General features: G+C 52.6%; 1 protein-coding gene across 1 annotated transcript in view; it reads right to left on the minus strand.

The window, feature by feature from the left end:
• Positions 1-2,719: 2,719 nt before the first annotated feature.
• The window catches only part of JPH2 (junctophilin 2), a 68,908-nt gene continuing 54,483 nt past the window's right edge, over positions 2,720-17,144 (minus strand). Inside the window, exons 3-6 of the mRNA XM_070472674.1 lie at positions 7,964-8,082; positions 5,947-6,674; positions 5,195-5,288; positions 2,720-3,346 (exon numbers count right to left, since the gene is read on the minus strand). Of these exons, the coding sequence (XP_070328775.1) occupies positions 5,208-5,288; positions 5,947-6,674; positions 7,964-8,082 (928 nt within the window). The 3' untranslated portion in view covers positions 2,720-3,346; positions 5,195-5,207. The remainder of the gene's footprint in view (positions 3,347-5,194; positions 5,289-5,946; positions 6,675-7,963; positions 8,083-17,144) is intronic.

The following is a 17,144-nucleotide window of genomic DNA, read 5'->3' on the forward strand; positions in this document are numbered from 1 at the left end:
AAATCCCCCCAACTGGGCTGGCTGCCCGCCCCTCCTTCTCTTGGTGCACGTTATTCAAACCTCTGCAGAGTAGAACTCCTCCCTCCTCACTCCCACCCCCTCCATCGCCCCTGCGGTCCCTCCAAGCTCATCCTTCCTCTTTGGGACCCCTGGATTATTCCAGGGTTTTGCCAATCTCTCTACCACTCATGAGCTACCTCATCGGATGCTCAAAACTGCAATACCTGTAAAGAAGGTAATGGGGCAGGGATGACGGTCTCCTTGGCAAAAGAGGAAACTGAGGCCCAGAAAGAGGGGCTGTCTGGCCTGCAGTAAGTCAGTGATGATGCTGGGCAGAGAACCAGGACTCCTGAGCACCGAAGCACTCCGGAACCTGCCTGAACATTCCTACTGACTGGTGAGGGGCCCTCCCCTCCAACTATCTCATAAGGGCTGCTGGCTTGACTTACCCTCAAAAATAAGTCAAGAAAGTGCTTTCTTGCCCCTGGCTTGTTGGGTGACCTTGGGCAAGTCTCTTCTCTTGTCTAAGCCTCTGGAGAGTATGATGATGGCCTCTAGGTCCTTCCTTTGACTGAGACGCTCTGTGACTTTCTGACAGGAGCCTGAATCATCTCCACCCCTTTGAGGTTTCTGGAGTCTCAACTAAAATGCAAGAGGCTTGTGAGAGGGCTAATGACTGTACTGCAGGGCAGCAGCAGTAATGACCCCCAAACGGGAAGTCTGCACTTCTCACCGCTCTCAACTGCTGGGCTTTACATAAGCTTCAATGTTTAAAGTTATCCTCACTGCAACTCCAGGAGGTAGTAGTAGTATTTTCTGTTTTCTAGATGAGAAATTTAGACTCGGAGAAGTGAAATAAGTATCCTAAACAGGACTAGAGCCTAGGGGGGCCAATCTCAAAAGACAGGCTCTTTTGGGACTTCCCTGGAGGCCCAGTGGTTAAGACTCTCAAAGCAGGGGCCACAGGTTCCATCCCTGACTGGGGAACTAAGATCCTGCGGGGTAGGTGACCAAAGATTTTTTCCAAAAGACAAGCTCGCTCTTCTGCTATATGCTGCTCAGGGAATCTCTTAGAAGTCTGCTTTACAAACTCAGGGTCTTCCCTAGAAAGTCTGTGGCCTTTGGGGAGCCCGTCAGGACTGAAGCCTTTCAGCCACCCCTCAGGAGGTATTCCCGGGCGGCGCAGTGGTAAAGAATCTGCCTGCCAATGCAGGAGCCGCAGGGGACGTGGGTTCAATCGCTGGGTTGTGAAGATCCCCTGGAGGAGGAAGTGGCAACCCACTCCAGTATTCCTGCCAAGCTGATCCCGTGGACAGAAGAGGCTGGTGGGCTACAATCCATGGGGTTGCAAAGAGTTGGACACAACTGAGCAGACACACACACAGGAGGTATTATGGAAACTTTTAAGAGAGAGGCAGAAACCTGACCCAGCATGACCCAGGGTCCTCAGCTTCCCTCCTCCTCCTCAGACCAGTCCCCCGTCGTGAGCCCACACACAGACCCCGCAGCCCAGGCAGAGTCTGTGAGCAGATGCAAGTTTATTATTGCATAGACGGCAGCTTCCTGAACCTTCACCCCAAATAACAACCCCCAAACAAGGCCCCACCCAGGAGCCCTGGCAGCCAGAGGCTTATCCCCAACCCTGAGCCAGACCAAAAACCCGGGACAGCGACCTCAGAGCCCAGGCCTGGAGCCCGTCTCCCCTGAGCAGCGCCCCCAGCCCACCTCTCTCTTGCCCTAAGAGTCCAGAAAAGCCCACACACGATGGTGGATCCCCTGGAGGACGGCAGAACCCACAGGCTCCTCTCGGCAGAAATGCAATCCAACAACCTCGAGGCCCCAGCGGTGCTCGAAACAGTAAGTGTGGAGCCAGAGGGAAGGTTCCCAAGTATTGAGGGAGGAAGGGAAAGCTGACCCCATCAGAAACAATCTTCAAATCAAAGAGCAAGCCCGGGTGGGGAGGCCAAACTACCCCCGCCCCAAGGAGCAGAGGACCAAAGACAGAAAAGCAGCTGCTCCCCTCCAGCTTGGTTTGTCCTGGTCACGTCCTTCCCCCGGCTCAAAGGGGCCTGGACCACTGGCCCTCCATCCTTCCCCGGGCCGAGGCCACAGCCCTCAGCCCCCACCCACCCCCAGCCAGCACCAGGGACCGGGAATCCAGCATGGTACACAGCACATCGGAAAGGGGCTACATGCAAAGACCGGCTCTTGCCAAGCAAGCCGAGGAGCTTATCACAGCCCAGCGGGAGCCCCACACCTGCTCCCCTCTCCCTGGGATACGCTGGCTGACAAGCAGCCTGTCTTCAGCATGGGCCTGAGAGTCTGCCCCAGCGAAATCTGTCTGGGCTTTCATGCTCAGCACCCGCCCCATCCCACCCCGCCCTACCCCCCCCCCCCCCAAGCCTGTGGTGGACCCTGGGAGCGGAAGCAGACAAACCAGTTCCCGGGGCATCCCTGGGGCTTTATCTCCCCGGCCCCATGGCTCCTGCAGGGCGACCTCTCCTCACCCTCAGTATCCTCAAAGCCCCCACGTGTGATGCCAGCCTCAGGCTCAGGCGCCCTCAGAAACAGGGCCATCCTAACTGCCCCTCAGCCCTTCTCCCCACACACCCCCCCCCACTCCCTGGCCACCTGGTCAGTGGCTTCCCAGCCAAAGGTCCCAAACCCTCTCGTCTCCCCCTCTCCTGCTGGTCCAGAGGGAAGCCAACTGGACCGCTGGGAGGAGACAGAAGCACTGTATTCTGGGATATTCAAACAGAAGACGTCCATTTCCTCTATTGTCATCCTGAGCATCTGGAAGCAAGGGACAGAGTGTGGGAGGGGTCGGGACTGAAACAGGAAGGCCTGGTGGGCTGAGAGCATCACCCTCCGTGGCCCACCACGAGGATCTGAGGATCTCGTCACTTCCTCCGCTTGCCTGAGAGGCCTCAGAAGTTTAAAATAAAGCCAGGGAGGATACGAAGGAGGGGGCTGGGATTTAACATCCTGGTTTGGTGACTTCTCCCAAAACACAAAAAAAAGCCTGGGATGGGGGTGACCAAGGGGAGGGATGGAGGCAAGGGAGTGGATGGGGATGGGGGATGGAGCAGATCGGGGAGTTCAAGACCAGGGTTCTTCTTTCAGGGCTTTCCCTGCCGCTGGGCAGAGAGCTCCTGGAGGGTGCCCAGCACTTTTCTCTTCCTCTGGGCACCGCCTGCATCTGGGCACAGGTGCCACAGGAAGCCTCCTTAAACGTTTGTGGTGTGGATGCAAGTGGACCCCCAGCATCCAGGTCAAGTCCTCCTCAGCCACCCTGCCTGGCACTGCGAAAGATGGGTCCATGCGTCCTCAGCAGGAACTCCTGGCTCTGCAAAGAGAAGAAAAGAGGTCCAGGTGAGGGAAGGATAGAGGAGGGAGGAAGGCAGGGGTGGGGGTGGGGGCGAGGCTGAGCCAGGCTCCAGGCAGGGTTCAAGACGCAGGCCTGATCCTCTCTGGGGCAAGATCTCCATCACCAGCACCATCCCCGCCTCTGCAAGCCCCTGGAGCAGTCTTGGCCCTGGGCTCTGACTCAGTGGGACCAGAGACAAGTCCCAGAGGCCCCTCCTTGGCCCATGCAAGGCCCTGCTGGAGGCTGCCTCTGCCTGTTCCCTTTGCCTGGTACACGCTGCCCTTCTCTCCTCCCCTCCCTCACTGCCATCTGGCTCACTCCACACACACCCCCCTCCCCCCCATCCCCCCTGCCATCCTTCAGACCAGGAAGTCGGCAGTCCCCGCTGCAACCATTCCCAGATCCCCTAGGAAATGTGGACCCGCTGGGGCCAGCATCCACTCCCAGGGCAGCACCTACCAAGCTAATACTGTCACTGGCTATTTACCCTTCTCCTTCTTCTCTGGGACGGAGTAGGAACCTCCAGCCCACACTAAGCTAGGGTCAAGGAAGGGGATCTTGTGGGGAGCTAAGGCAAGAGCAGAAACTCTTGTGAGCAGCACCCAGCACAGGACTTACAGTGTGAAGGCTGGTCCTCGTAGGAGAAAGATTTGATTTGCCTTGTGGCTACTTCGGGCTTCCCAGGTGGTGATAGTGGTAAAGAACCCTCCTGCCAATGCAGGAGACCTAAGAGACTATGGGTTCAATCCCTGGGTAGGGAAGATCCCCTGGAGGAGGGCATGGTAACCCACTGCAGTATTCTTGCCTAGAGAATCCCATGGACAGAGGAGCCTGGCGGGCTTTGGTCCACAGGGTCACAAGGAGTCGGACATGTTCGTAGCGACTTAGCACGCACGCATGTGGCTACTTCACCCTGAGACCAGCGAGGGCCACTTTCCTTCGCCCCAGCTCTGCCCAGGTCCTTTTCACCGGACCTTACCCAGGCCCTGAGCTCCATCACGGGGAGAAAACCAGCTGATGGAACTGACGGACTGATAGCAGGATTCAGGAAGAGGACCGAGGGAAGGGGTGGAGTGCAAGCAAGAAAGAACCGAAGGACAGGGAAAGAGGATCCGGCCATCCCAGGCGACCTCAGTCCAGACTTCCGGGGCTCTGTGGGGAGGGAGTCAGGAACTATTTTGCTTAATGTTTAAACTGCAAGACTTTTACATAATGAACCATAAGTTAAAGGTTTACTCTCACGTTCACCTCATTTCTTAGGGCAGGAATGTGTCCCTGCTGTATCCCTATTCCCAGCAGAGCAGGTGCTCAGTAAAGGGTGGTTAAATGGGCTTCCCAGGTGGTTCAGTGGTAAAGAATCAACCTGCCAATGCAGGAGACGCAGGTTCGATCCCTGGGTGGGGAAGATCCGCTGGAGAAGGAAATGGCTTCTCCAGTACTCCAGGAAAGAGCCACTGCAGTACTCTTGCCTGGGAAATCCCAGGGATAGAGGCGCCTGGCGGGCCACAGTCTGCGGTGTCGCAAGAGAGTTGGACACGACTTAGGGACTAAACAACAACCACAACAAATGAATGATGAGTTAGTGAATGAATGAATGCAGCACCCAGTGTTCACCTGACAGACAGCCAGTGTTCTGCATATGTTGAGTCAACGAGTGCGTTGAGTGCGTGTGTGTGTGTGTGTGTGTTGGGGAGACATGATCTCTCAAATCCACACTCTAGGTCCCTGCCCCTGCTGAGGGATGGGCCTGAATTAACCACAGGACGGTGGCCCAGCAGGCCCTTCCTCTCCTCCCCTGAGACTGCCGTCCCCTCCTCCCGGCCGCACCTGGGAGACGAGGTCAGGTCAGGAGGTGAACGAAGAGGATGGCCAGGCCGATGTTCAGCAGGATCACCATGCAGATGAGGACGGTGTTGGGGACCTGGGAACAGCGGGAAGAGGCTGCCTGAGTCCCCAGGAGAACACACTCCCCGACCCCGACCCTCCGCGGTGTCCAGCACCCGGACAGACCATCCGAGCTGGAAAGATTCTTGGAGGAAATAATCAACCAAACTGCTCAGGGTCCAGAGAGGATCGAGAACGTATCCCAGGGCACACAGCTGGCAGAGCTGGGACTGGAATCCAAGAACTCAGCCGTGCCCACTGCTAATTCCTCTGGGGCTGCATCCCTCAGTCCTCTGAGCCAGCTTCAGTCTTTGGCACTGTAGCCCCCGGCTCCGATAGCAAGGCCAGAGGGCCAGGACCCACCCCCCTACTGGGCCGCTCCTCCATCCCCCAAAGCACTCCCTGCTACACCGTGTAGAGGCTATTGGAGCTCAGCCTAGATCCCCCATAAACCGGGGCGCCCCACAGCTCAGCTGCTTGGGACTCCCAGTCGCCTCCTCCAAACGAGCGCCCAGACAACAGTACAGAGGCCAGCCCCTGCCCCTGCGGTGGCGGCACTCTGCCCGGTAACCCTGGGTCAGGCTGCACCTAACTAAGCCCTGCACTGTGCTATCACCCTGGCCCCCCGGTCATCTGCCCCCCGAATCACATCTCCGGCTCCCCCCTCCACTCCCCACTTCCACCAGCAGCCTCACCTCCTCCACCTCGACCTCGGCCGCCGCCGCGGCCTCCTTCCGAGCCTTCTTCTTGGCCCCAGCCTTGGTCAGCCCTCGGGCCTCCGTCTTGCGGGCCTTGACCTTGGGCTCGGCCTTGGGCACGATGGGCTTGGGCTCCAGCTTGGCGGGGCTCTCGGGCGCCTGCGCGGGGCTTCGGGGCGGGGGCGCCGTCCCGGGCGCGGCGGCGGCGGCCGGGGACGGGGGCGCGGAGTCGGCGGCGGGGGCCTCGGGCTCGTCCTCGAAGGGCGGCGGCGCGGGCGGCGCGGTGCGCACGGCGTAGCTGTGGTAGCCCTGGTACAGCGCCACCTCCGGCTCCTCCGGCCGCGCGGGCGGCGCCTGCAGCGCCTCGATGGCCATGCGTTCGCTGGCCGGCCGGGCGGGGCTGCGGCGACCCGCGCCGTCCGACGGCGTGACCGGCCGGCTGCCCTCGCCGCCGCCGCCGCCGGGTTCACCGTTCCAGGCGCCCGGGCTCAGCAGGCCGTCCTTGGACGCCGCGGCCGGGCGGGGCCGCTTGGGCTGCGGCGGCGTCCCGGCCGGCGACGGGGGGCCACCCTCGGGCGCCGGGGTCTCCCGTTCGTGCAGCTCCGGGCTCTCGCGGAGCCGTTCCGGGAGGCCCGCGGCGCTGGGGCCCCGGTCGGGGGAATCCAGCAGGCTCTCCGAATTCTCCAGGATCTCCTGGAGCAGCCGGCGCTTCTGATACTCGGGACCTGCCAGGGGACCACACGGGGAGGCGGGATTCGAAGCCGGGTCCCCGCACCGGGTGACCCTGGGCAAGCCGCTCCAACCCCGCTGAGTCTCGTGGACGTACTCAACCAGCACTGACCTGCCGCCATCAGGTGCCAAAAGCACTGTTTCTTAAGCCATTCATTCCCCAATACTAACTCTTTTACTCCTTTGAATAACCCTATGAGGTGGATGCTATTATTTAGCCTCCACTGCACAGATGAAGAAAAGGAGGCTCAGAGACATAAAATGCCTTGCCCAAAGTCACCCAGCTGACCAAGAGCAGGGCCGGGGCTGGCACCCAGGCTAAGTCTGGCTCCAGAGTTTATGCTCTTTATGGTCACACCGGCCTCTTTCCATTCTCTTATCTGAAAAACGGGCCTAATCATATCTATTTCATAAATACTAACTGAAGGATTAATCGGATGGGAAAAAGCCTGTAAAATGCTGAGCGCAGAACCTGACACGTGGTGACAGCTGTTGCTATGACCACCCAAGATGGAGGCTGCCAGCCAGCGTCGCTCTTCCTGGGACCAGCAGGGGGCGCACTGTGACGGGACGCCCGACTCTCGCCAGGCAGAGATCTGCACTCAGGTCTTGCATCTAGCCTCCCTTGCTGCTGCTGCTGCTAACTCGCTTCAGTCGTGTCCGACTCTGTGCGACCCCATAGAGGCAGCCCAGTAGGCTCCCCCGTCCCTGGGATTCTCCAGGCAGGAACATTGGAGTGAGTTGCCATTTCCTTCTCCAATGCATGAAAGTGAAGTCGCTCAGTCGTGTCCGACTCACAGCGATTCCATGGGCTGCAGCCTACCAGGCTTCTCCGTCCATGGGACTTTCCAGGCAAGAGGACTGGAGTGGAGTGCCATTGCCTTCTACACTAATCTCCCTTAGGTCTCCTTAAAAACCCTTCAACGTGGAGAGCACCAGTCGCCCACTGATTGGCTCCCACCACTCTATACAAGGGCAAAGTCTGGATCAGAGCCAGGAGGTCCTCCTCACTCTGCAGCCTCATTTCCCAGAGAGAAGAGACAGGCTGCAGTTGGGGGAGCCTCTGATATTACCACCCCAATCTCAGCCTGAGTCCCCTTGACTCATCCCATCCCATGCCTGCACCACACCCCACAGATGCTCACAGGTATGTATGGACCCACCCGAGCATCTCAGCTTTCCACCAAGCAAAGAAAAAGGGTCCACCTCTCCACCCCCACCCCGCGGCCCACCCCAACTCCTCCCCCACCCCATCCGGGCCAGTCCCCTCCCTGGCTGGCCCTACCTGGCTGGTAGAAGTCTGGAGCCAGCTCCCTGGCCAAAGTGCGGGCAATGTTGGACTCTTGGTTGGCAGCCAGGGCAGCCTGTTCTGCTGCCTCAGCTTTGGCCTTGGCGTGGCTTGTCCTAAGGAGACGACATGGTGGAGTCTTAAGATCCCTCCAGAAAACCAACCCTCTCTGCCCTTCCTCCCCAACCCACAAAGAGACACCCTGGACAACACTTTTGCTCATTTGGGCTGTCAATGAATATTTATTAAGCCCTGTGGTCCAGGCTGTTGTGCGTTCCCCAGACCATTTCCTCTTCTCTCAGGGCACACAGACAGACTACATTTTCCAGCCTCCCTGGGGTTAGGTGTGGTCAGGTGACTGGCTAAAGCACTGTGGGAAGACAGGATGATGCCATTTCCAGGCATGGTCCACAAAAACCTGTCCTGCAATCCACAGAGTCCTCTCTCTTCTCTCCTGTTGCCGGTAAAATGCAGAAGCCAAGCCCCAGAACAGGGGACTTAACCTCATTTGTGTCACAGATCTTTTCAATCTGGTAACACCTGTGGACCCTTTCTTGGTATACTGTTTTAAAATGCATAAATTACACAGAATTACAAAGAGATGCAATTACACTGACATACTGTTACCAGAATATTTAAAGGGATAAATCTGTAATATAACAATGTATATTCTTCTTTATTAACACATTAGACAAAATATTCAGCAGGCCTATTGACCACCATAATTTAAAAGTATAAATTAGCATAAAGGATATTTCAAGGATACATGCAACAATAGGAATGTGGCATGGAAATATATGTGATTCCTATGAGTGACAAAATCAAAGATACTGCTAATACTACTGTGATTTATCGCCGACTTCTATAGTTGAAGATAATGCTAAATTTCAGTTACACGTTAGTAAAAATAGAGAGGTGGTTTTCCATGAAGATCCCTTCACTAGGACCAACCCTTAGCTGCCGAATGACTGCTGATGGCGCACTGCTGTCTCAAAGAACTGCAACCAATAGAAGCCACCTTGTTCCAAAGGTCCATACCCCTCCCCAACCCAGGGAGCCTATCACCAATGACTACCGACCCCAGCCAGCCCCTTCTTGCCCCAAAAGGAACCAAGTTCTGAGGTACAACTCAGGCTCCAAAGCCCCACCATGGGATGAGGCTGAAGCAGAACTCCAGAACACGTCGCTGCTTGTCTTCTTCTGTGTCCCATTCTGCCTCTCTCCCTCCCCCTCACATCTGAGAGCACTTGCTCCATAAATTGCCCATGCAAGAATCCTCATATCAGACTCAGCTTCTAGGGAATCTAACCTAAGGCAGCATCCAGATTCACAGACAAGCTGAATTCCATCCACAGAACTCCCCTGTGGACCCCAGGGTCAAGAAACACACTGGAAGGAACTTGGGTCCACAAATGATTATTGCATAGAGCAAAGCCCACCTCCTTCACAGTCCCATATTAAATGTGGAACATTTGAGCATTAAATTTAAACATTAAACTCAGCAAGCCTTAAATGTCTACTGCGTTCAGCACCTGAAATTTGGGGGATGTTTATTTAAGCTGTTAATCTAACCTGACTAGGAAAAGCATCTGCGAAAATATTAACAGCCCCAATAACCAATGGGCTTCATTGTAAAGAAATTAATTATCTCATGTAATCATCATGATGCCTTAGGAAGCTGATGTTATTATTGTCCCTATTTTACAGAAAAGGAAACTGAGGCACAGGCAGGGTAGGTAACTTGCCCAAGGTCACAGAGTCTCTAAGTGCAGGAACTGGGATTTTGAACCCAGGCAAGATGATTCCAGACCCTTCGCTGCTCTGAAGTGTGTGCCATGGTTGGCCAGGAGCCGAGATTCCTAGGGACAAGACAAATGCTTTTCAAAAGAAGGAGATGGGCTGGATGCAAACAACCAAAATTATTTAACATAATGTAATCAAATAAAAGGGCTTCCCTGGTAGTCCTGGTAAAGAATCCACATGCAATGCAAGAGACTGACCCCTGTTCAACTCCTGGGTCCCAAAGTTCCCCTGGAGAAAGGATGGGCCACCCACTGCAGTATGCTTGGGCTTCCCTGGCAGCTCAGACGGTAAAGAATCTGCCTGCAATGCAAGAGACCGAGGTTTGATCCCTGGGTCAGGAAGACTCCCTGAAGGAGGGCACGGCAACCCACTCCAATATTCTTGCCTGGAGAATCCCACCAACAGAGGAGCCTGCAGGGCCACAGTTTGTAGGGTCGCAAAGTCGGACATGACTGAGTGATTAAGCACAGCACAATCATAAAGAGAAATGCCGTAAAGGAAGAGGACAGAACACGATGAAAATGTCCAACAGGAAGACTTGATGTAGATCGGTGGTGGAGGGTGGGATCAGGCAAGGTTTCCTCAAGGATGTGACAGCTGAGACCTGAGACTGACATATCCATTGGCCCATCAGCAGTGAGGCGGGGACAGTGAGCCAGACAGAGGGAAGAGCATGTGCAAAGGTCCTGAAAGGGGGTCCGAGCTTCATGCCTTTGGGGAACTGAAAGGTCCAATCAGTGTCCCCATGGGCAGATGAGTCACTTCCTTGGGGATTTGATCTGCATGTGTCTCCAGCACAGAATTTAGCCCCATCTAGAGACAAAGTTTATTAAGCTCCCTCCAGGTGCCAAGTCTTTTGCCTACATTATGCCTTGCAAGCCTCAAAACTGCCTGGGAGGTAGCTTTCACTGACTCTACTCCACAGGTAGGGAAACTCAGAGCAATACCTTACTCAAGGATGCCAAGTAACAGCTGACATTTACAAAGCATTTACAACATGCCAAGAGCTTTATAGAAACTAATCCATTTAATTTTCCCGGTAACTCTTTGTGGCCAATGTTATCATCACCATCCCTCTTTACAGAGGAGAAATCCAAGGCATGAGAAGGCTTAAGGAGCCCACCTAAACTTATCCAACCAGCAAGTGAAAGCAAGGTTTCAAACAAAGGCTTTCTTGAGTCTGGGCCTTTTGTCACAGGTTGTCCTTCCACTCAATAATAAGTAGTGGGGGACTTCCATGGTGGTCCAGTGATTAAGACTCTGCCTTCCAATGCAGGGGACATGGGTTCTACCCCTGGTTGGGGAACTAAGATTCCATATGCTGCTGGGCAACTAAGCCCACACACAGGAACTACTGAACCCTGGAGGCTCTAGAGTCTGTGGTCAACAAGAGAAGCCCCACTCACCGCAAGGAGAAGCCCATGCACCACAACCAGGGACCCAGCACAGCCAAAATAATAGTAAGTAGTGGAGTTCAAACCCAGAACTGTGTGGTTTCTAAGCCCCTGCCCTCTCCACTGCCACAGTAATGTTTACTGAAGAAAACAGTATTATACTGAATGAAAGAATACATAAAAGAATGCATGCATACATACATGGACAAGGGGGCAGCGTAGAGAATAAGGAGCATGGTTTTGGAATCAGCAGCCCTGGATTCTAATTTTGGCTCGGCCATGGCTGGGGCTAGGGTGCAAATGAGGCATTCACCTCAGGCTCAAAATTTAGGGGGCTGCCCAAAAAAACTCAATAATCCGGATAAATAGTACTTGAATGCAATATTTTTTAAAGTCAAAATTAATGCAGCAATAATCCTTGATGAACAAGCTATGAAAAAAATGTCAATAGAGTCCAGATCCGGACCCTGCACTTGTAAGACTCAGCTCACTCGCCTCCCCCTAGTCCCAACCGTACAAGGACTCTAGGACCTTGGGTGAAAGGCTTTGTCTCTGTGCCTCAGTTTCAGCATCTGTAGGATAATTCTCCCCTCTTGGAGTTGCTGTGAAAATGGCTGAGAAGCAACATAGGAAAGTGTTTAGCCCAGGATGGGGCTGAGTGATGGCGATGATGGTGGTGGTGATGATGGTGGTGTTGATGAGGGTGTTGGAGGAGGAGAAAAAGGAGAAAGATAACATTTGTTATCCTGAAACCAAGTGTGGAACCAACAAGGGCCTACTGTATAGCACAGGAAACTATATTCAATTTATGTAATAACCTGTAAGGGGCAAGAATCTGAAAAGGGGTATACACACACATATATCTATAACTAAATCACTGGGTTGCACATCTGAAATTTACATGATATTGCAAATCAACTACACTTCAATTAAAAACTAAAAAAAAAAGAAAAAACGTAGTACATGCACAAGCCCAGACGCACATTTGCCTGTACATGGGCATGTGTGACTCAAAGATCTAAATTTTCAGAGACACTTCCCTGGAAACCTGAAACCCCAGGTTGGGTTGGGGAGGAGGGAAAAGACTGGGCAAACCTTCAAACTGAGAAAATGTCCTTTTTTGGTTGTGTGAGCTGGATGAGGCTTGTTTCCTGGGAAGCTGTGTTGCAGGACGGACTCCTCAGGCCAGAATGGCAGTCTTCACACTGAGCCCTGGAAGGCTCTAGAGGATCAACAATGGACCCTCCAGGGCAACCAGAACAGGGGTCAGAGGGGAATGGCCACACAGCCCAAGGTAATAAAGGCAGATGAGTTTGAAGGAGGCACCCATGACTGACTGAATACCTTACCAGCCCCCTCCCCAATGCCTCTGATCTCAGGAATGGCCCCTCAGCTCCCTAACCCTCAAGCCAGGAATCCCAGTGTCTCCTACACCCTCCTTCCTCATCTTTCAATATTCACAAACAACCACCACCAACTCCTGTCTCTCCTGGTCCCCCTGAAGCTCTTGATCTGCCAATTCTCCATCTTTCCGTGGCTCCCCCTGCCAGGTCCCCCACTCCCCTCTGTAACCTCCCTGCTTCCAGGCTCACTCCCTACAAACCATCACAGGCAGCTTGCTTGCCTCACCTCTTGCTGACAGTCTCTGCAAGGCTTCCTATCCTGCTCAAAGTAAAGTCCAAAGTACTGAGCACAGCCTTCAAGGCTACCCGGATTCTCACCCTGAAGCAGCCCTGATGGGGTGTATCTGGAAGCTTACCAGGTAAAGGGCAGGCTGAACTGCTGCAGTCCAGAGGCTATCTTCTGGTCCAGTGGTGCTCACGGTGTGGTCCATGCAGCCCCCAGCCCCTCATCATCTGGGCACTTGTTGCAAAAGGAGACTGGGGGGGCTCTACCCCAGATCCACTGAATCAGAATTTCTCAGGAGGAGCCCAGGAATCTGTGTTGTATAAGCCTTCCAGCTGCTTCTACCGCTCATTAAAATTTGAGAAGCATGTGCTGGACAGAGAGAAACATCCAGCTCTCTCTTGGGCAGTTCCCAGCCTGCTCAGCCAGCCAGGAGCCTTGAGGGTCTCCCTTCAAGCATCGGGATCCCTCCCTGAATCCAGGGCCTACCCGGGAAATGCAGGCACCATTTCTTTCCCTATGACCACTGGGGGAGGGGCTTTTGGGGAGGGTCTCCCAGGATGGCTCTGCCCCTTCTGGAGAGAAGGGAAGGAGCAGTAACTAGGGCAGGGGGTGGGGCAGGGATCAGTCACCCTTCTTGATTTCATCAGATTTTCTTTCGTCAGCAGGTTAAAAATAAGGCTGGTGGTGGCTCAGGGATGAGGCAGGGCCATAACCCAGTGGGAGCACTCCCGAGAGTGTCGAACCTCACTCCTGCCTCCCTTCCCCACCCTGGACCCCTCACCACCCCGGAATAGCTGGCCTTGTTGCCCAGGCATCTCCATCAAGCACTGATGGCTTTACTGGGCCAAAGAGGGGGCACCCACAGGAGGTACCCCTGACTCCTCTGCTCTGGCTGTTCCTCCATCTGGAATGTTCCTTTCCCTCCTTCCACCTCCCAGCCTTAAAGGGCCAGCTTCAGACCCACTTTGACTTCCAGATTTATTCAGTTAATGCAACTTTATGGAATGCCCGCTATACGTTAGGACTTTTCTGGGTGCTGTGGCTACAACATCAAGCCAAGTATCTAAAAATCCCTTGTAGGGGGACTTCCCTAGCGGTCCAAGGACTAAAACTCCATGCTCCCAACACAGGGGGCCCGGGTTTGATCCCTGGTCTGGGAACTAAGACCCTGCCTGCCACAGGGAAGACCTGGCCCAGCCAAAGTACGTAAGTAATTAAGTGAAAGTTGCTCAGTCGTGTCCGACTCTTTTCGACCCTGTGGACTATACAGTCCATGGAATTCTCCAGGCCAGAATACTGGAATGGGTAGCCTTTCCCTTCTCCAGGGGCTCTTCCCAACCCAGGGACTGAACCCAGGTCTCCCACATTGCAGGTGGATTCTTTACCAACTGAGCCACGAGGGAAGTCCAAAGAACATAAATAAAGATTTTTTAAAAATCCCTTGTAGAACTCACATTCTGTTGCAGGGGTCAGCAAACTAGGGCAACAGGCCATATCAGGGCAAACAGCCTGTTTCTCTATCACCTGTGAGCTAAGAATTCTTTTTATACTTTTCAAAGATGTGGGGGAAAAAACGCCAATAGTAATTTTATGACACATGAAAATTACACACAATTTAAATGTGTGTCCATATAAATAAAGTTTTATTGGAACAGAGTCACACATATTTGTTTACTGTTGTCTAAATCTAAGCAGTTGCCACAGAAGCCCATGACCTGCAAGGCCAAATATATTTACCATCTGGTGCTTTACAGGAAAAGTTTGCCCACCTCTGTTCTAATGCATCCACTCAACAATGGTCTCTCCTCCTATTCTAATTAATAATATTAGTCTACTATTGGTTGAGCTCTTTCTGCCCAGTTCTGTGTTGTGGTCACCTTTACACACATGACTTCAGAGAGGTGAAGTCACTTTCTCAAGGTCACACAGCTAGCAAGTGTATCTGCCCAAGCTCTTCCCCATTACACTGAGCTGGCGCTTTCCTGGTACTAACTGGACCAGGTCCTCCACTAGGAGGGATGCTACTAGGGATGGGGATAAATTAGATCCAGCAGCCACTTGAAGAGCTCCCAGCCTAATGCAGCCCCGCCAAGTCAACTGGGCAGCATCTCCGAAAACCAGTGGATGGATGGGGCGGGGGCAGAGCAAAGCCACTAAACCACATGGCGGCAGCGAAGAGGGGGCAGCTCTGCTGGGTCTTGGCTCTGCTCCTCATACTCTCAGGCAAGCCTGAGCCCCCCAAGCCCCCGTCTCCTCATCTGTACAATGCGGATAATAGCAGCACCTTCCCTGGAGAAATAGTGTAAGGAGTATAAATGAATAAACACTCATATGGCCCTAAGAATAGTAGCCGGGACACAGGAAGTGCTATGGAGGTGCTTGTTGATAAAATATATGGGGACGTCCCTAGTAGTTCAGTGGTTAAGCCTCCGCCCTCCAATGCAGGAGACAGGGGTTCCATTCCTGGTCGGGAAACTAAGATCGCACATGCCACGGAGCAACTAAGCCTGAGAGTTGCAACTAGAAAGAAGCCCCCACACACCATAATGAAAAGTCCATGTACTGCAACTAAGATCTTATGCTGCCAAATAAGTAAACATTTAAAAAATAATAATAATAAAATAAAATATATAAGAAGCAGTTTTTTTTTTTTTTAAGACTGAAACAAAAACCTGAAAGTACTTAATGTCACTGATTTGCTCACTTAAAATTTTTTCAAAAATTCATCAGAACAAGGAGGCCATGGAAGGTTTGGGGGACAGAGGCAGATAATCAGAGCCCTCAACTCAGGCCTCTGCCAGCCTCTCTGAAGCTGCAGAAGTGGTTGATAAGGGCAGTGAGTCCAAGCATCTTCCTGAGGAGGAGGTTGCTTCAAAAGCCACTGCCCTGCCTTCCCCCAAAATAGGCCCTTGCTCCAGACTCTGGCTGCCTGTAGCTGTTTTCCTCCAGAACAATCACGGTCGGAGCAAACTCAAAGAGAAACCGCAGCTGGGGTGTCCAGCCACCTGCCCAGATAGCTCCCTGAGAGAAAGTTCCCTGCCCTCCATCAGGGATAGAGTCAAGCATCCAGTCTTGCCAGGTCTGCATCCACTTGGCAAACATGTGCTAAGCCCTGCTGGGAAGCCCCTCATCAGAAGGGTTAAGGGTAGAAACTCCAGTCCATCACATTCTGACTTTTGCTGTCTGGTATGAGTTTCCTCAACTGTGAAATGGGGTTAATAATATTTACCTCACAAAATTACTGGGAGTCTGAAATGAGGTTGCACAAAAGTGCTTAGCATAAACTGAGCACTTAACGAACATGAACTATCATTATTGTTACAGTTTCGGTTATCATTATAGCAATGTTTGGGGCTCCCCAGGCGGCTCATGGTAAAGAATTGGCCTGTAATGCAGGAGACACAGGAGACTCGGGTTTGATCCCTGGATGGGGTGGGGAAGATTCACTGGAGGAGGGCATGACAACCCACTCCAGTTTTCTTGCCTGGAGAATTCCCATGGACAGAGGAGCCTGGCAGGCTACAGTCCACAAAGAGTCGGACACAACTGAAGTGACTGGGCACCTAACAAAGTTTACAAGCAATTCTCTTCCAAAAATCTAAGGACTGCCAACAAATTGGTATTTAAATAGGTATTCTTGTAGCAGGATATGTCATGTAAACTTTGTTTCAAAGTTCACGCACCTTGTAGCATGTATAGTACTTCATCCCTTTCCATTGCCAAATAATGGTCCACAGTGTATGTGGATAAACCATATTTAGTTCATCTGTTCCTCAGCTGAAGGACATTTGGATTGTTTCCACCATCTGGTTACCATGTATAATGCTACTACAGATATTCCTGTACAAGTTTGGGGATAGATTTATATTTTCACTTCTCCTGGGTGTACACTTTAAGGCTTGGAATTGCTGGGTCATGTGGTAAGTCTTTTTAAAGTTCTGAGGAACTTTCAGACTGGTTCTGAATTGAGTGCACCATTGTACTTTCTTCTAGTAACATGAGGGTTCCAATCTCTTCACATCCTTGTCAACACTTATTATTATCCATTTTTAAATTTTAGTCACATAATGGTTTGTGAGGCTCGTTTCATTGTGGTTTTGATCTGCACTTCTCTGATGGCTAATGATGTTGAGCATGTTTTCAAATGTTTAACCACCATTTATGTTATCTTCTTAGGAAAAAAATGTTTATTTAGATTCTTTGCCTATTTTCAACTTTTTTAAGTTGTAAAAGTCCTCAATATATTCTAGATAAAAGTCCCTTATCAAACATAGGATTTGCAAATATTTTCCCCATTCTATTGTCTTTTCAATTCCTTGATGGTGTCCTTTGAAGGACAGAAGTTCTTAAGC

Source organism: Odocoileus virginianus, chromosome 9 (assembly GCF_023699985.2).
Source record: "Odocoileus virginianus isolate 20LAN1187 ecotype Illinois chromosome 9, Ovbor_1.2, whole genome shotgun sequence".
In the NCBI taxonomy this organism is placed as follows: domain Eukaryota; kingdom Metazoa; phylum Chordata; class Mammalia; order Artiodactyla; family Cervidae; genus Odocoileus; species Odocoileus virginianus.